We start from the raw sequence: 19,626 nt of genomic DNA on the forward strand, positions 1-19,626 counted from the left end.
AGGGGAGGTGACTGCTACCCACAGAGAAAGAAATGTTTGTTTTTGAAACAGATGCATGGAAGGCAGATACAGTTCTGCCCAGTATGGCACGGACACTTTGGAGCCCACGTGGTCCAGGGTGGGCGTATCTTGAGGGAGGAGGTGGGGGCGTGTCCCCCAGAGTAGGAACGCGGGCCACCTGCCGCCAGCATCCCTCACGTCTCCCTTCCCCTTGCCCTTTGCAGGAAGATGAGGATCTTCTGCCTTCTGCTGCTGGTCCTTGGTGAGGCCTGGAGCCATGTAACCCCAAGACCCAACTTCGTGCTGCTGATGGCCGACGACCTTGGCATCGGGGATCCTGGCTGCTATGGAAACAAGACCCTCAGGTTGGGTGATGGGTGAACCCAGGGCTCCCTTCACAGGCCACTGTCCTGTGATGAGGCACACATGATCACAGAACACCAGCCACTTGGACATGTTTAAAACTGGCTGTGCGACGTTCCATGGACACACATGGGTGTTAGTAGGCACATGTGGGGATTTCACCTTGAACTTGAAAGTTGGATGAATTTACATGGTTCCCTTCAAAGATACCCAGTGTAATTCTTTCTCCTTCGCCCCTACGGTTGGGCTTTTTCTCACCTCCTCACTTTTCCCTCCCTTTGTTCCCTGTCTCCTACGCAGTCTTCGGTTAAGGGCCCCTGGCTCTGTTTCCGTTGCCACCCCATCCTCTCCCCACCTGTCAACTCTCGTTCCATACCTCCCTCCGCCCTCTGGCCCAGGCTGTGCTGCACCATCAGCTGGCTGGGGAGAGATGTCACGTTGGCTGATGACAGAAGGACTTTTCAAGGGCCAGGTGACAGCAAGGGTAGGAAAACCCCCATGGGAACCAGACTCGGGGACCGAAGAGGGTGTTTGGTTTTTCAGCCCCGGGCGTGGGGCATTCTGGTTTAGAAGCCAGGTCTGTCCTGGTGCCATGGAATGTTGGCTTTCAGGAAGCAGTTGCCCTTGAGGGTCTCGGGAAAACATTGACGTAACCTTGGAGGCTCATGTTACAAAAGATCGAGGCCGGTGGAACGAGAGGAGAGGGGGACCTCCCCTGGACTTTCCTTCTAAGATCTACGAATCATTATCCGAAGTGGGGGAGGGGCCTGGCGCTGGGGACCTCGGGGTCTGGTTTGTTTTCCCTGCTGTTCACTCCGCATCCTCTTCTTCCATACCATGTGACCACGGGCCATGGGAAGCATGTTGCATGGTTGCGTGTCAGCTCCAACAAGCACAAAGTAAAGTATCCTCTTGAGGAGGAGCTGGCCTGCAGGACAGCTAAGTGTATCTCAGGTCCAACCTGAGTCTGTGCACCAAAAGTTGCTGATTATGTTTATTTTTTTAATTTTTATTTTTTGGCCATCTGCATGTGGAAGTTCCCAGGCCAGGGGTCGAACCTGTGCCATAACAGTGACAACACCAGACCTTTTTAATCTGCTGAGCCACACAGGAACTCCTACCTGTTACTCTTAAAATATGTGCTTACTTATGACATTTGTTAGATTTTTTAAAAACTCATGTGCAAGGAAGGAGTTTGTGTAGTGCTCCCTGGGTTACAAACCCAACTAGGATCTGTGAGGATGTGGATTTGATCCCTGGCCTCACTCAGTGGGTTAAGGACGTGGTGTTGCTGTAAGCTGTGGTGTACGCCAGCAGCAGCAGCTCTGATTCAGCCCCTAGTCTGGGAACGTCTGTATGGCTCTAAAAAGAAAAATTAAAAAAATAAAAACTGTTAAGTGTAACAAGCCGGGAGCCAACAGGGTGGCATCTTTGACGGCACATCATGTTTCCACGTGGGCGTCTGTCCCTTCCTCCCGGACCCCATGCACCCCTTTGTTACTGTTTCCTGGTAAATGCACATGCCCCCCCCCCACCCCCCGTCCATCCTTGCTTGCTTCTTCTGGGGGTCCTATCGCCCCTTCTCCCTGGGGCATGTGGAAATTAGGCAGAGCCTTCAGAGAGGTAGGAGCCTGGCTGTGGTTGGGAACAGAAGACTTGGGCTGCCCCCACATGCTTCTCGCTGGGAGCCCAGCATTCACAGGCAGGGGAGGAGTGAGAGCCTGATCCACCTGCTTCCCCCTGTCCTCACAGCAGCCAGTTCTCAGCACTTGATTCCTCGCTCAGAGCCCCTGAGGGAGTGGACGGGCCCCTGAGGAGGTCATAGTCCATCATCACGTGGTTTTCTGGTGACTCTGAATTTCAGTGCCGTGTTGCCTCCCTGCTTTCTGCCCCTCACCTGCCACCTGCAGCCCTGGGTTTCCCCGGATCCCTGAGAAGTGACCTGCTGGACAAAGTCTCCAGAACGCTTCCTTTCTGAGGTCATGACTTGAGTCTTTCGTTCCAGGACTCCCAATATTGACCGCTTGGCTGGAGGGGGAGTGAAGCTCACACAACACCTCGCGGCTGCGCCCCTGTGCACCCCCAGCAGGGCGGCCTTCCTGACGGGCCGGTACCCCATCCGATCAGGTAACTTCCTGGCTCCTTCACAGCAGCCTGGACCACCTCCCAGTCTGAACGGTTCTCCCATCTTAACGGTGCATCTTTTCTGGCTCAGGAATGGCAGCTCAGAACCAGGTGGGAGTTTTCATCTTCTCGGCCTCTTCGGGGGGGCTTCCCCCAAGTGAAATTACCTTCGCCAAGCTTCTGAAGAGTCAAGGCTACACAACAGCTCTGATAGGTAGGGGCTGCTGAGGGGGCACCCGAGGGCCTGCATGGGTGAGGGGGAGAGGGGAGGTCAGGACAGCAGCTGCCTTAAGGATCACGTGGCTGACACAGTTGGCACAATGGAAAACAGAGGGGAGGTCAGGACAGCAGCTGCCTTAAGGATCACGTGGCTGACACAGTTGGCACAGTGGAAAACAGAGGCGAGATGATTTCAATTCTAAATTCAAATGCCAGGCATCCATATGAAGTATTTGCATGTGTAGATGTGTGTCCTTATTTGTGTGTGTGTGTGGATGGATGGATGGATGGATGGATGGGTGATAGATAGGTCATGATCAACAGACAGGTAGGTGGGCAGGTGGATGTGTGGGTAGTTGGGAAGGTAGAGGACATAGGTGATAGGGACAGGGATAGATAGCTTAATAGATGAGGCGGATGATGGGTGAGTCGGTGGATGGTGAATGGTGGGTGGATGGGTGGTTGATGGATGCTGCATGGGTGGATATATGGGTGATGGATGGATGGATGGTGGGTGAATAGAGGGTACTAGATGCATAAATGGATAATTGGTGGATGAATGGGTAGTGGGTGGATAGATGGTGGATGGATGAATGGTGGTGGATAAATTGTGGATGGATGGATCAATGGTGGATGGGTGGTGGAGGGATGGATGGTGGGTGAGTAGGGGGTGCTAGATGCATGGATAGTAGGTGGATGGATGGGTGGTAGATGGGTGGGTGTTGGGTGAGTGGGTGGTAGATGGATAGATGGCTGGGTGGATGGTGGTTGGGTGGGTCGATGGTGGGTGGATGGATGGTGGGTGGGTACGTCGATGGGTGAATAGTGGATGCTGGATGGATGAATGGTTCATGGATGAATGGTGGATGGGTGGGTGGATGGATGGTTGGGTGGATGGTAGATAAGTGGTGGATGGATGGATGTGGGTGAATAGTGGGTGCTAGATGCATGGACAGCAGGTGGAGGGGCGGGTGGTGGATGGGTGGGTGGATGGATGGTGGTTGGGTGGGTCGATGGTGGATGGATGGACAGTGGTTGTTGGATGGGTGAATGGTGGATGGATGGGTGGATGGTGGATGAATAGAGGGTACTAGATGCATAAATGGATAATTGGTGGATGAATGGGTAGTGGGTGGATAGATGGTGGATGGATGAATGGTGGTGGATAAATTGTGGATGGATGGATCAATGGTGGATGGGTGGTGGAGGGATGGATGGTGGGTGAGTAGGGGGTGCTAGATGCATGGATAGTAGGTGGATGGATGGGTGGTAGATGGGTGGGTGTTGGGTGAGTGGGTGGTAGATGGATAGATGGCTGGGTGGATGGTGGTTGGGTGGGTTGATGGTGGGTGGATGGATGGTGGGTGGGTACATCGATGGGTGATGGATGAATGGCGGGTGAATAGTGGATGCTAGATGGATGAATGGTCCATGGATGAATGGTGGATGGATGGGTGGGTGGGTGGATGGTTGGGTGGATGGTAGATAAGTGGTGGATGGATGGATGTGGGTGAATAGTGGGTGCTAGATGCATGGACAGCAGGTGGAGGGGTGGGTGGGTGGATGGATGGTGGTTGGGTGGGTCGATGGTGGATGGATGGACAGTGGTTGTTGGATGGATGAATGGTGGATGGATGGGTGGATGGTGGATGAATGCATGGATGAATGGGTAGATGGTTGGAAGAATGGTGGATGGATGGTGGGTGGATGGATGGGTGGTGGATGCTCAGGTGGTGGGTGTATGGGTGGATTGATGGATGAATGGTGAATAGATAGGTGGTGGATGGATGGGTGGTGGATGGAAGGGTGGGGGATGGATGGGTGGGTGGGTGGATGGTGGGTGGTGGGTGGATGGATGGTAAATAGATGGTGGGTGGACAGATGAATGGATGGATGAATCATGGATGCGATAGAAAGATGAGACATACAGTCGATAACAAAGAAGTGGATATAGTTATGCACGTAACATAGAGCATACAAAAATACACATACATACCACGCCGTTGATAAAGATGTTCATCTTACGTTTCAGGGTAAAGTTGTGTCAGGCTTTGTCTGGGTTGACATTCCCATTAATTTTATTCCTGAGAAAGGAGTGATTCCTCCTCCCTTTTCACTTGATGGCTTGGGTCTGTGCCGGTCATTAGAAGAATCTTAGAAGATCTCATAGGACCCAATGACCATTCTCTTTGTTCCCATGTCTCGTCCTAAAACCACCATCACTTTTCTCTTGTGTGACACGCTCACGAATTCAGTGGGATAGTTCCCATTTGATAAGAAATGTTCATACGTGTTTAAATGAATTGTCAAATTACCAGTATGATCTCCTCATGCCTCATGGGTAGCTTTTGGTGTGAGAATTCATTTCCACTTTTAACATCCAAGGGACAAAACCAGGTTGGTCCTAAGATTTTCATTTAAGGAAATGACTTAAAAAAAGCAAAGCAAAACAAAACAAAACCAGAACCCCTGCCCTGGAAAAACATTGGCATTCATATCGTTTTGTCTCCTACTGATTGAGTCTGTTGGGTGTCTGTTTTCTTTGGTTTTTTTTTCCCATCCCCGAATGCCTTGTTTTCTGCCGGAGAGATTAGTTTTCTGCCCTCATGTTTGTGACAAGGAAGTGAAAACAGTAGGATAGAGTTTGGCTGGTGGAGATGCAGGAAGATCCTGCTTTTCCACATGTGGGCGTCAGACGTCGGGTGTTGCTGGGGACTGAACAGGCCGCCTGTTTGTCTGCTCAGGGAAGTGGCACCTCGGCACCAACTGTCACAATAGCAGCGACTTCTGCCACCACCCCTTAAGCCACGGCTTCGACTATTTCCACGGGATCCCTGTGACCAACCTGCGGGACTGCAAGCCGGGAGAAGGCAGCGTGTTCACCACAGCCTTCCGGCTGCTGGTCTTCATACCACTGCAGGTCCTCGCGCTGGCGCTGCTCACCCTGGCGGGGCTCCGGTGGCTGGGGCTCTTCCGCGTGCCCCCCGCCATCATCTTCAGCCTCCTCTTCCTGGCCGCCTTAGTCCTGGGCCTCCTGCTCTGCTTCCTGCACTTTTTCCGGCCCCTCAACTGCTTCCTGATGAGGAATCATGACATCACTCAGCAGCCCATGTCCTACGACAACCTCACTCAGAGGCTGACGGCGGACGCGGTCCGCTTCATCCAACGGTGGGTACCGCCTTCGTCCCCACGCTGCCTGGGACGCGTGGCATGCTCTTCTGGGTATTGACGTGGAGGTGGAGGGGGCCGGGGTGGTCCTTCCGTGCTGGGTGGGATTCTCCAGCCAGGTTCTCCCAAGGACGGATATGGAAAATGAGATGGCACGTGTGGAAGGGGACTTAGGAGATGCTGTGCCCAGGGTCTCCCCAGAGATGCTTTGCCCACTTCGGCCATGCCCTGTGTGACAGCATCTGCGGGGTGATCATGGGGCCCTGGGGGGATCACCCCAGTCTTGACTGTGCGGGCGTGTGCCCAAGAGAGAGGAGGCAAGTGTGCATCCTTGACTCCAGAGGATGTTCTTGTGACAGAAGCAGCATGGGGAGAACCAGAATATTCCCGGCACATTGCCGAGCAAAACAGCTCTGTGTCTCGACTGGGTGAAGCCTGTGATGTTTTGGGTGGGTCTTTAGGGCCTCTTTAGTTTGGGGGTTGCAGTCAGCAAAACTGAGGGATTGACAGCAGTCTGTCAGGACCACTTGTTGCTAAAAACAAGCGAAATTGTCCTGTTCCCTTTGGAACTTTATTATTTTTAATGGCTGCACCCACAGCCTATGGAAATTCCCAAGCTAGGGGTCTCACATTGGAGCTGTCGTGGCCAGCCTATACCACAGCCACAGCAACGCCAGGTCTGAGCCAAGTCTGCGACCTATACCACCAAGGCAACGCTGGATCCTTTAACCCACTGAGCGGGACCAGGGGTCAAACCCGAGTCCTTGTGGATGTCAGTTGGAATTGTTACCACTGCATATCACAACAGGAACTCCATCCCTTTGGAAGCTTAGTAGACAGTTCTTTGTAGAAAGGTGGAAACTTGGTCTAATAGTCATACCTGTGCTCTTGGTGTCTGCTTGCTCTGCCCATGAGAGCTGATCAGTTTTGACAGGACATTGGAGAGACCTAGCAAGAAGGCGTGAGGACGGACGTCCTTCGATTCTGGGAGGAGAGGGAGATGCTAAGGCAGCCCTCACAGATGCTGTTGGTGCCCATGGTGAGCTTAACCGGCAGCCTGCACAGCCAGACGTGGGCATCGCTGGGGCGGCCGCCCACATCCTGAGCATGGCACGTGGTTCAGAACTGTCCCTGGTGGGATTGCCTCTGACAGCTCAGGGCGTGGTGCCAAGTAGAATAGGCTTGTTAGGACTTTCCGCGGTGAACCAAGGGAGGAAGACAGAAGAAGCTCTTCCCTCTAGGTGTGGAGTTGTGCTTCCTCAGACTTTGGGTAGCAAGATCCCCACGGTGCTGGCTGATGCTGAAGGTTGCCTGTCTTACCTGGAGAAATTCCCACTAGCGGTTCTCAGGTCAGAATGTGCATCTCCATTTTAATAAGCTCCCCGAGCGTTCCAAATTGGGTGTCCCATAGAACACGCCGAGAAGTATCAGAACATCCACGGGTTTTTGCTCTTAGAGGATATGCCGCCATTGTTCAGTTGCCTGGATTTTTCGAGAAGGTGATGCTGACATGATTTCATGCAAAAGTTTTCAAACTTTGTGGCTAGACATTTGACACCCTCCTCCACTCAGATGTCATACACAGATATTTCACGAACACAGACGTTTCTGGAAATGACTGCTCTCCTGATAGAGGGAGCACTTCTCCAGATCCCGCCCAGGAGTGCGATTACTGGGTCATCTGGTAGTTCTGTATTTAGTTTTCTGAGATACTTTCCATCCTGGTCTCCATAGTGGCTGCACCAACTTACATGCCCACCAACAGTGTAGGAGGGTTCCCTTTTCTCCACACCCTCTCCAGCATTTGTTATTTGTAGAATTTTTGATGATGGCCACTCTTCCCCCTGGGAGGTGGTACCTCATTGTGGTCTTGATTTGCATGTCTCTAATCAACCAGCTTATCTTGATGATATGCAGGTTTCTGCAGTTTTCGGCTAGACCTAGAAGTTTAGGATGTTCTAGCACCACCATAGTTGGAGGTTATTGCTACTGAGTTATTTTTAGACGGTTTAGTCTTCAAGTAGGGGATTCTGGCATACATGGCTCTTACCCACGTTGAAGCATTGCATCAGTGGTCAGTATTAGTAAAAATGTTACCACATGCGTACCATGATTCCATTCATAAAAAACTTGTAACATACGTTATCTGAGGTTTCAAAGATTTAAAGTATTTAGGGAGTTCCCATTGTGGCTCAGCAAGTTAAGAACCCGACATAGTATCCATGAGGATGCAGGTTTGATCTCTGGCTTCCCTCTGTGGGTTAAGGATCTGGCATTGCTGAGAGCTGTGGTGTAGGTTGCAGATGCGGCTCAGATCTGGTGTTGCTGTAGCAGCTGCAGCTCTGATGCGACCCCTAGCCTGGGAACCTCCATATGCTGCAGGTACAGCCTTTAAAAAAAAAAAAAAAAAAAAAAAGCTCTCTAGGTAAAGTCATTCTTGGGTCACACTGTCATCTTGTGTTACAGTCAGTATCTAGATTGCTGGACATGTTGTCCATGGATCTGGAGAGAACTGCTTTAATATGGCACCAAAGAATCCTAGCAAATGGTGATACCATATTTATAAAAATTTTCCCAAGACTTTGAAGATAATTTTATAGGTGTTATCTCATTGACCTGAATACCCTGAATCCTTTAGGCAGTGCTCACCACCTCTGGGAGAAATGGATTTAGGGCTACTCAGAAGAAGGAAAACCTGGTCCAAGCAAAGACTCTGTCTGTGAAACTTATATGTGTTTTTTTTTTTAATCAAAATTTGCTGGTGAAACCAGTGCCTTATTTCGATGTATTAATATCAAAGACATTTTGTGGGTGCACAGCTCCCCCTCAGTTCATGTGTCAAAGGCAATTCGGAAAATGATCAAAACTCTCATTTCTAAAATCTGTATTCTTGGGAGTTCCCGTCATGGTTCAGTGGGTTAAGAACCCTACTAGTACCAATGAGGTTGATCCCTGGCCTCCCTCAGTGAGTTAAGGATCCAGCAATGCCACAAGCTGCAGCATAGATCACAGATATGGCTCAGATCTGGTGTTGCCATGGCGGTGGTGTAGACCAGTAGCTGCAGCTCTGATTCGATCCCTAGCCTGGGAATTTCCATATGCCACAGGTACAGCCCTAAAATCCTTAAAAAATAAAAATAATAAAATGTCTCTTCTCTCTCTGAGCCTTGTGGCTGAAATGATGTATACCCAAGGGTTTGTTCTGGAGATGTGAAGTTGGGATGTGAAGACAGGAGTGACAGAGGCATAAGGGGAAAATGCTTCTCTGGTTTGCAAGTGTCTCAGGTGAGGTCTGCTCAGCCAGGGTGGGTACGTGCCCCAGGATTCCAAGCGTGTATTTCCGAGTCGAGGAGAGTGATGGTTTAGAATGTATAACCATGCACGGCACGGTCCTTCATCCTGATTTACACTTTTCAGGATAAAATCAATCTTGGGAAGCTGCCTGCGCTCTTAGAGAGGTAGATAATGAGCCCACCGTATGTTATAGGCTGTACAGTTGTTCAAGGGACAGGTCATCCCTAATATACTTTAATTGGCAAGAAATCCTTGTTCCTCCGACAGGTAGGAATGACCTGAAGATTTCTTAGCGGTACTTGGTCGTCGTCCTGACGTGCCCTGAATGAAGGGTCCTTGTCACCCTGCTTTCTCCCTTGTTGCGACTGCTTGGATGCTTTGTAAAGCAGATCCAGCCTGGGTGCCCAGCGTGGGGCCTGTTTGAGGGTCACCAGCACTGGTTTCGTGACACACCTTCACATTATCTCAAGCACATTTCACACCCGTCATGCTTACATGCACCCAAGGACCCTGGGAGATGCGTAAGGAGCTGTCTTCTTGGGGACCCATCTGAGGCTCAGAACCCTGGCAGGTAAAAGTCGATAGTGGGTCACAACCCATATCTGACTCTGTGATGCTGCTGCTGCATGGCCCATGATGAGCTGGCTGCCTTCTTGGCTTCCACATCTGCTCCACCGACTTTCTCCTGAGGTCCCAGCGTGGATTCTCTGGAAGAGCGCTAAGGAATTGAGTACCCCATGTCCACGTGAAAAGTTTAGGTCCAGTGCCCCAAAGGACATCATGCTTGGGAATTCCTTTTTTTTTTAATTGTTATTTCCCCAATACATTATTTTTTTTCTGCTGTGCAGCATGGTGACCCAGTTACACATACATGTACACATTCTCTTTCCTCCCGTGATCATGCTCCATTGTAAGTGACCAGACATATTTCTCAGTGCGACACAGCAGCATCTCATCGCTAATCCATGCCAAAGGCAATCGTTTACATCTGTTCACACCAAGCACCCCATCCACCCCACTCCCTCCCCCTCCCCCTTGGCAACCACAAGTCTATTCTCCACGTCCATGATTTTCTTTTCTGTATGCCTGGAAATTCTTCAACTCTCACAGTAAGTACAGTCCTTACTGTGGTGAGGGAGGAGAACCGTTTGGGTATTCTGCAAAGAAATAAAGGTTGCATGGTGAGGGGTGAGTTTAGCAAATTAATTTTATTGCTGAGGTATGGAGTTGCCGTCGTGGTTCAGGGGTGAACAAACCTGACTATCCATGAGGATGCGGGGTCAATCCCTGACCTCACTCAATGGGTTAAGGATCCAGCGTTGCTGTGAGCTGTGGTGGATGTCCCATAGGCTCCCTGAATCCTGTGTTGCTGTGGCTGTGGTGTAGACAGGCAACTGCAGCCCCGATTCACTCACTCCTAGCCTGGGAACTTCCATATGCCGCAGATGTGGCCCTAAAAAGACACACACACACACACAATTTATTGCTGAGGCAGGTTTTTGTTTGTTTTTTGTTTTGTTTTGTTTTGTTTTTTGTCCAGGCCTCAGGCATGTGGAAGTTCCCAGGCCAGGGATCAAACCCACGCCATATCAGCGATCTGAACAGGTGCAGTGACAACTTAACCCGCTTACACCTTAACCCACTGCACCACCAGGTTTACTCCCCCTGAGGTAGTTTTTTAGTTCAAGTTGAACTACATTTTAAAAGGTGCGATGCCAGCAGGTGGAAGGAGATGCCCGTTTTCTCATCATCCTCTGTAGGGTGAGGCGAACTTGGGACGTTTGGCTGCGTGAAGGGCCTGATGTTTTGGCCCCTGTCCTTCCTGAGTTCACCACAAACGGCGTTTTGTGGCTAGAAAAGCGTTTTAGCTGAAAGGAACCATGCTGTGTTTCTCTGCCAGTAAAGACACGTTCACTCCAAAGAGGAAATTTTCCAAAATGAAGATGACTTTATACACACCCAGGCCTGTGCCGCTTAGGGTATCCTGTCATTAGCGTCGTAAATTCGTAGGAAATTTACCACGAGTGTTCTTTTCTCCAGGTCCTGGTTTATGGAAGTTGTATCAACATATTCTCTCTCTCTCTCTCTCTCCTCCCTCCCTCCCTCCCTCTCTCTCTCTCTCCCTCCCTCTCCCTCTCTCTCTCTCTCTCTCTCTCTCTCTGTGTGTGTGTGTGTATTTTTAAAGGCTCTGACCAGGAGTTCCCATTTTGTCTCAATGGGTTAAGAACCTGAATAGCATCCATGACGATGCGGGTTCAATCCCTGGCCTCGCTCAGTGGGTCTAGGATCTGGTGTTTCCACAAGCTGTGCTGTAGGTCGCACATGCAGCTCAGATCCCGAGTTGCTGTGGCTGTGGTGCAGGCCTGCAATCTGTAGCTCCCATTTGACCCCTAGCCTGGGAACGTCCATATGCCGCAGGTGCGACCATAAACAAAAAGGCTATAATTGGAAGGGTAACACATGTCCTTTAAAGACTGCTGGAAAACAAATCCAAAGTTTATCAGTGACGTGGAGTTCTAGTTTCCATCTCTGATTCCCCAGCGCTGTAAGATCCCCTCTTGCTGACTTTACCAGCCCTGAACCCTGACCCCTCTCCCCAGGGAAGTCATGTGACATCAGAATCAAGTATGAGTACATAGGGCAGAAAACAGCCACCGGAAAAGGTCCCAGCCTTGGACCTTAGACCGTCAAGTCCTTCTTCCATAGGTTGGGAGTTTTAGTTCTACTGAAAGGCTCAAAGATATTGTTAGGAATATTCCTTAAGGAGGAACCAGGACCCTGCCCCACAGCTGCTCTGCTGTCTCCTGACGGCTCTTCCCTGGTCTCTGCATCCCCTCCCTTCCCTGATGAGCAGCGGCCCTTTGGAGCTCAGGGAAGGTCACGGAGGCTGAAGCTTATTCCCTAAAAACAAGACGCAAGGCACAGAAAGGATCGTGTGCCCAGGGGCCCCCAGGACACTCGCTCTGTCACATTCCCCACTTTTCTTGGATATTCCTCAGCCTTGAGGAGAACAGGTGTTGGGCAAGACAGGGAGTAATTTTGGATAGGGATATGAATCATCAGCTCAGGAAAGGAACTCAGTTTTAGGGGGACTTCATTGTATTTTATTTATTTTTTAGTGGGACTTCGTTTTTGTTTTTTTTTTAATTTTTTATTTTTATTTTTTATTTTTTGGTCTTTTTTGCTTTTTCTAGGGCCGCTCCCACAACATATGGAGGTTCCCAAGCTAGGGGTCTAATTGGAGCTGTAGCTGCCAGCCTACGCCAGAGCCACAGCAACACAGGATGCGAGCCACATTTGTGACCTATACCACAGCTCACGGCAATGCCAGATCCTTAACCCCCTGAGCAAGGGCAGGGATCGAACTTGCAACCTCATGGTTCCTAGTCAGATTCGTTCACCACTGTGCCACGGCGGGAACTCCAAGGGACTTCGTTTTTAAATCCCCACTTCTGTTTTATCTTCCCCACGTCTTCCAGGGTACAGGGGCAGCGACCGCTCTGGCTACTTCCTGATGAAATGGGGTGTAGTCCTGCCTCAATTTGGGGAATGGATACCAAATTAGAAAGAAACCTCTTCAATTTTTGAAAATTGAGCTTTTTTTTAGCCCTAGGCCCCCATACTGAGTGTGTGCTCCATATTGCTGTGTGCTCCATGCCTTAGAAGGGACCCCAGTTATGCTCACCTCCCAGCTTCTCTCTGGGGGAGCTTGAGGGCTGTCTGCTCACATCCTTTGAGTGTTTCTTGCCTGGCTCCAGGCTGGTCATCTGTAGAGTGGATGACATAGCTTTATATCGTGCATCAAAGTCCTGACAGAGGTATCCCAAACACAGCACACTGATGTGATGGGGGTAACACAGGCTCTCTTCTTTGTTTTCCAAGGGGGTGCTCGCCCACTGTGCTGTCCCCCCCTCCTTTGGGGGCACTCCTGAGCAGTTGGTGTCATGGACTAAGCCAGGCTTTCCTTGGCTGCTTCCAGAACAAGTCATGATGAAGCCTGAGCCTAGATGGTCCCTTCTCATCCCACATCTGTGTTGTCCCCAGAGATGGCCTCCTAGGGACGCTTGTGTATGCTTAACTGGAGCCTCCTCCAAAGGAAGGGGCTCAGTCTTGAAAGCTTCTGGGCTCCAGCAGTGCAAAGAATGAGCAGTGCCTCTTGTCAGTTTGTTTTGAGTCTGTCATCTTTGCCAGGGACCAAAGGACAGAAAGGGGGGGGGCGGGGGAGAGCAAGAAGAGAAGCAGCAGCAGCAGGAGGAGCAGAAGCAGAAGAAGAAATAGAAGAGGGGGAAGAGGAAGAGGAGGAGAGAAACAAAAGCAGCAGAATGATAAGCAGAAGCAGCAGCAGCAATAAAAGAAGTAGCAGCATGAGAAGAAGCAGCATCCAGAGAAGACAAAGAAGAGGAATAAGGAGGAGGAGCATAAAGAGAAGAAGCTCAGGAGCAGCAGAAGCAGTAGTAGGAGAAGCAGCAGCAGAAAAAGCAGCAGTAGCAGGAGAAGAAGCAGCAGCAGGAGAAGTAGCATCCAGAGAAGAAGCAGCAGCAGCAGCAGGAGAAGCAGCAGCAGCAGGAGAAGTAGCATCCAGAGAAGAAGCAGCAGCAGCAGGAGAAGCAGCAGCAGTAGCAGAAGGAGTCACTCAGATCACTGTCCGTCTCTTCTGGTAACTGAAAAGAAACATGGCTGATCTACCAGCGGCGATGTGGAAATCCCTCTCCTTTTTTAGTGGCACATTTCCTATTACAGCTGTTTCAATTGTGGCTTCTTTTGTGTCCCCTGAAACGTAGGAAACTTTGAATCTTTCTTGCCACCACAGATATTCAGTATCTTCCACTCTCTGGGTTAAGATACTTAAGGAGTGAATGCTGGGTCCTTTAAAACCAGAAGCAGGAAAGAACCTTTACCCCACCTGTTCCGTGGTAGGGCGTGCGGGCACAGCCTGCCGCCGTCTCTGGCATTCAGATGGGCAAAGAGGGTTGAGGGCGACTGTGGGTGGTGCCTGAAGTCTGGCATCCTCAGTTTGTCCCATGGTGGGTACAGAGCCGTATCGTCTGTAGGCATGTCACCGAGCCACAGGCAAGGCTGTCCGTGAAGGACTGTCTCACAGGCAGGGTCTGCCATGCTGCTGCATGGATGAACCTGTTATGGGAAGGCTGGGCTGCTTCTCAGAGCTGGAGGGACCCAGCTAAAGTCCCAAGACTGAAGTCAGGGCATCATCTTCCGTGTCATGCCACAAACCCACTTTCAGGCCCGGGTATCTCTCCCTTCTCCCTCTGGTTTTGAGGGGAAGAGGGGGATTCATCATTTTCCCATCTTCACATTTATATTTATGATATATCTTTACTCCCCTATGGGCATGAAATGAGCACGTGCTCCTTTGACCTAGTAAAGCAGCATAAAAATGGAGAATGTGGAAAGTTGAAATTATTGCCAGTCTTCATGCCCCCATCCCCCCCCTCCACATACTATTTGCCCTGCTTTTAGTGGCATCCTTCTGTTAGTGCTGAAAGCCCATGTAGATATATTCTGAATGAGAAAATGGTTTGGGGCCACGTGCCAAGGTACTGGGCTTTAGCTCCCAGGTAGATGCCCAGGTTCGTCTGTGCCACTGTCCCAGTCTCTGAATATCATATGGGGACAGTAGCTCAGACAGGGACACAGCTATGCGAAGTGTTTCACGTACGCTGACTTGTGGCAGGAACTTGGCATCTCTCTACCTCCATCTCTTTCTCCCTCCCCCTTATCCATCCTTTCATGCCCCCCAATGCAGCACTAAAAGCAGCCGAGACCAGTTTTCAACAGTCCTGTCTGAACTGTGGGTTGCTGATGGCAGAGTCTGGTCCAGCATGGCTTTCTGTTGTCAGTGGCTGGTGTCATGGGCACAGCATAGATGGGAAAGGCTGGGATATAGGCAGTAGAACAGCTGGACCTGTCCATTGGTGTGCATGCAGGGCACTGGTCATTCGGCTCCCAGCAGGGAACTGCTGACAGCGATCTCTGGCTCACACCGCTGTTTCATCACCAGCACCCGAGGGCTCTGGGAGGGAATCCATGCTGTTCCTCTTCCCATGCCGCTTGTTACCTGCGCTGGCCTGGGTGGAGGACACCCGTTGAATAATAAAGGTCAGCCTCTTAGAAGGTGCATATGATATTCAAGACCTTGCGGCTGACAGAAGAAAAAATAACTCCTCGTGAAATCTTGCCTAGATTTCACTCCCCCATGGACAGGATATAAATCTTCCGATTCTGAGATTGAAGTGATTGCAGGTTGCTGGGAAGAAGCAGCACTTGCCTGTCTGTATTTCTAACACATAGAGGGATGGCCCGCAGCCGCTGAAAGTTCTATCTTTTCGCACAGCGTGCGAGGCGGTGGCAGTAAATTTTCAGACAAGTTGTTTACTGAAGGGCTCTGGCTAATAAAAAAGGAGTTAAGCTGTTAGAACTCTCGATCTCGCCAACTTGCTCAAGTGTCATTAAGTTTTCAAGGTTGTAGAGAGGAAGAGAGACCCGGGCCTTCTGGACAAGCCCAGCCCTGAGGACAGTGGCCTTTCCCATGCTCTTAAAGGATAGGGGTGAGCAAATGCAGGTCCCCTGAGAGCCAGCTCCCCATCAAATCCCGGGATGTGTGCAGGGCAGTGATGACTGGGCAGCCCACATGCTCCTCCTGCTCCACTGACCACGCCTCTGTTCCCGGATGCTCCATCTTTGCCGTTTGCTATTTTTTTGCAAGCTGGTTATATGCCCCTAAATGTTCCTGGGTTTGTGTCTGTGTATAAAACCTAATCTGTCTGCTTGGACATCGAGTACCTCGGCTGGCGTCTGTGATAAGGGAATCTTCTAGGTGATAGAGAGAAGACAGAAAAATAGTTCCATACCTAGGTGCTTAGTTACACTTTTTTTTTTCCCCCTTTTTATGGCTGCACTCCAGCACATGGGAGTTCCCAGGCTAGGGGTGGAAGTGGAGTTGCAGCTGCCAACCTGTGCCACACACCACAGTAACACTGGATCTGAGCCATATGTGTGACTTCTATCACAGCTCATGGCAACATGGGATCCTTAACCAACTGAGCGAGGCCGGTGATGGAACCTGCATCCTCTGAGAGAGATGGCATCAGGTTCTTAACTCAGTGAGCCACAGTGGGAACTCCTGGTGCTTATTTATGATCAGCACATGAGTGGCCTCTCTCTTTTCAGTGAGGACTGTCCTGCATTCCAAGACCAAAGTTACATTCATGGTTGATGATTAGACCTCAGAGTGGTGCCTCTTGGACTCATCTTAATTCCTCCCACTGTGCTTTTTATGAAGGATGTTGATGTTGGGCTCCCTTACTTGCTCGTGGTCCCAATTTTAGCCTTTCCTTTTTCTCACCCCCACCTCGAGTTGTAAAATGTGTCCATCATGGGATCCCTGTGATTATAAAATGCTAGTGATGCTGATTGCTGCCTCTTGCATGGCTTTTCTTTGCTTCCAAGTTGTCGGGTGTCCAGTAGCACTTCACTCTCTGCACGTCCTGCCACTCGCGTCCTACGTGTCCAGCTATGCGTGTATATGTCCTTGGGAGACTGACTTGCCAGCCTGTCTCACATCTTTTCCTTCAGCCGAAGTCTAAAGAGAGGAGTTCCCATTGTGGTGCCGTGGAAACGAACCTGACTCATATCCCTGAGGGTGCAGGTTCGATCCCTGGCCCTGCTCAGTGAGTTAAGGATCTGCCGTTGCCATGAGCTGTGGTATAGGTCGCAGATGCGACTCAGATCCTGCGTTGCTCTGGCTGTGGTGTAGGCCGGCAGCTGCAGCTCCAATTAGACTCCTAGCCTGGGAATTTCCAAGTGCTGCAGGTGTGGCCCTAAAAAGCAAAGCAAAAAAAAAAAAAAAAAAGTCTAAAGATAAGTGGGATGGCAGATGAGCCTCAGATGTCAGTGAAATTGTACCCATGCATCATGGAACTGTTTATTTAGGGAAGAGTAGAAAGAGTGTGATTTCATGTTCATTTGGGGAAATCCACGCCAGTTTTTAGGGCTCTCATCTGCTTCTTGAGAATGGGGTAGAGTTTGGCCTGGTGAAATAAACTCGCCACCAGAATGACTAGGATGGGAGTGGAGCCAGGGCGTGGCCTACCCTGGCTTCGTTTTAGTATTTTCAGGTTATTGAAGGGAGTGTACCAGAGTTCCCGTTGTGGCTCAGCAGTAACAAACCTGACCAGTATCCATAAGGACATGGGTTTGATCCCTGGCCTTGCTCAGTGGGTTAAGGATCCGGCATTGCCATGTGCTGTGGTGTAGGTTGCAGATGAGGCTCGGATCCCAGGTTGCTGAGGCTGTGGTGTCAGCTGACAGCTGTCGCTCTGATTAGACCCCTGTTCTGGGAACCTCCATATGCCACAGATGCAGCCCTATAAAGACAAAAAAAAAAAAAAAAAGGTGTGTACCTTTCCAGGTAGCCAAGAAGGTGCCTTTGGTACATGTTTTTGCGGGAAGATTGTCAGCCACGGTGCGCGCCCCTGTGCTCTGTGTTCATCTCTCCTCTTCTTTCTGAGAAGCGACCTTGAGGGCTCTAATGGCTTGTAGGTTCTAACTGACCTGCCGTCAAATTCCAGGAGAAGCGGGAAAAGCCACTTGCAACCTCCCCCCGTCGCCTTTTCTGCTTTCTTGGTCATGAAATAGTAACCATATTCCTACATGTCATACTCTTGTAAAAGAAAAAAAGAGTGACAGAATTCATCACCAAACACTGGATCCATAAAAGACTCTTGAAATCATTAACAACCTGCTGAATTTGCTCTGTTTTCAGAGAGCGGGAGGTGCCTGACTCATGCAGAGTGTGGTATTGGGTGCTTATGTTCTGTTTCAAAAAATGAGGGACCTTGAAAGGGTGATAACCAGGAGTTGCTGCTGTGGCTCAGCAGGTTAAGAACCTGACAGTGTCCATGAGGATGCAGGTTCCATCCCTGGCCTCGCTCAGTGGGTTAAGGATCCAGCGTTGCCGCAAGCTGCAGCGTCGTTTGCAGATGTAGCTCGGATTCAGTGTGGCTGTGGCTGTAGCTGTGGTAGGGGCCGGCAGCTGCAGCTCCAATACAACCCCTAGCCTGGGAACTTCCATATGCTGCGGGTGTGGTTGTAAAAAGAAAAAAAAAGTGTGATACGCAGGCGACGGCAGCAGTTGCCTGCCGTGTGCGATAGGGGCTGAAGGAGCCTGAGCTATGAAGAAATGAAAAGTGTGTTTAGAAGCGTGTCATCTCTTTGTCGGAGCTCAAGTTCAGGCACCTGTGATACGGAATTCTAAATTTGAAATGGATCAGACACAACTTAGAATAGATTTACAAAGAGATCCTGCTGAGTAGCATTGAGAACTATGTCTAGATACTCATGTTGCAACAGAACAAAGGGTGGGGGGAAAAAAAAGGTATACATGTAAGGATAACTTGATTCCCTTGCTGTGCAGTGGGAAAATTTAAAAAAAAAATAAATTAAGGAAGAAACACACACACATACACACAAATAAAATAAATTTGAAATGGTTTTGCTTATCATGAGGGGTGTGGGTATGAAGTAAACACAGACCAGCAGCACTGATTGAATTAAAGACATGATTCCTTTTAGAGCATTTGCTTGTTTGCAGAGATGCCAGAGGCCATGGCCCGATCTCTTCCAGGTGGTCAGTGGCTCCTGACTTAGGTCCGACCTTCGAGATGTTTACCTACAGGGATGGAGATATGCACATACAGATCTACATGGATGACATTTATAATGCATACCATGCTCATGTATACATGAGATTTATAATAAACTGATTTATATAGGTATACATAAAATATTACCTTGTATGCAAAATGTATAATATATATGTTAACTTATACCCAATATTTATAAATTAATTTATACAAAATATGTGGGCATATATTAATTTATATTCAATGTCTATAATATATTTATATGTAATGTTTATCCATGTATGCTATGTTGACATATATAATATTCATGTATGCTATATTGATTTATATATAATATATACATGTATAATACATTGATTTATATAAAATATTCATACATATACATGTTAATTTTAATATGTATATACACAAATATATAGTAATTTATATTTATACATGTATGTTTATATATAATTATACATATAACACTAATTTATTGTAATATTTATACATGTATACTCTATAAATTCATATATATTGATACATGCATAATGTATTCACATATATATTTATTCATATATACTGCATTAATTTATATGCACTATTTATACACATGTAATATATTTATATGTATTTATACACATTGATTTATATGTAATTTTATACACATATAATACATTTATAGATTAATTTATATATAATACATATATAACATAATATACATATATAATAATATAATATATCCATATATAGGTTATAATACCTTCCCTAGAGCAACTTTTCCATGAACGATGTTGCATTGTTGAGTTCCAAGTAC

At 48.9% G+C, this 19,626-nt stretch overlaps 1 protein-coding gene across 1 annotated transcript in view; it reads left to right on the forward strand.

Moving 5' to 3' along the window:
* STS (steroid sulfatase) overlaps positions 1–19,626 on the forward strand; it is a 207,983-nt gene that overhangs the window by 106,942 nt on the left and 81,415 nt on the right. Inside the window, exons 3-6 of the mRNA XM_047765646.1 lie at positions 225–365; positions 2,369–2,490; positions 2,579–2,701; positions 5,451–5,874. Of these exons, the coding sequence (XP_047621602.1) occupies positions 229–365; positions 2,369–2,490; positions 2,579–2,701; positions 5,451–5,874 (806 nt within the window). The 5' untranslated portion in view covers positions 225–228. The remainder of the gene's footprint in view (positions 1–224; positions 366–2,368; positions 2,491–2,578; positions 2,702–5,450; positions 5,875–19,626) is intronic.

This window comes from Phacochoerus africanus, chromosome X, assembly GCF_016906955.1.
Source record: "Phacochoerus africanus isolate WHEZ1 chromosome X, ROS_Pafr_v1, whole genome shotgun sequence".
NCBI lineage: Eukaryota > Metazoa > Chordata > Mammalia > Artiodactyla > Suidae > Phacochoerus > Phacochoerus africanus.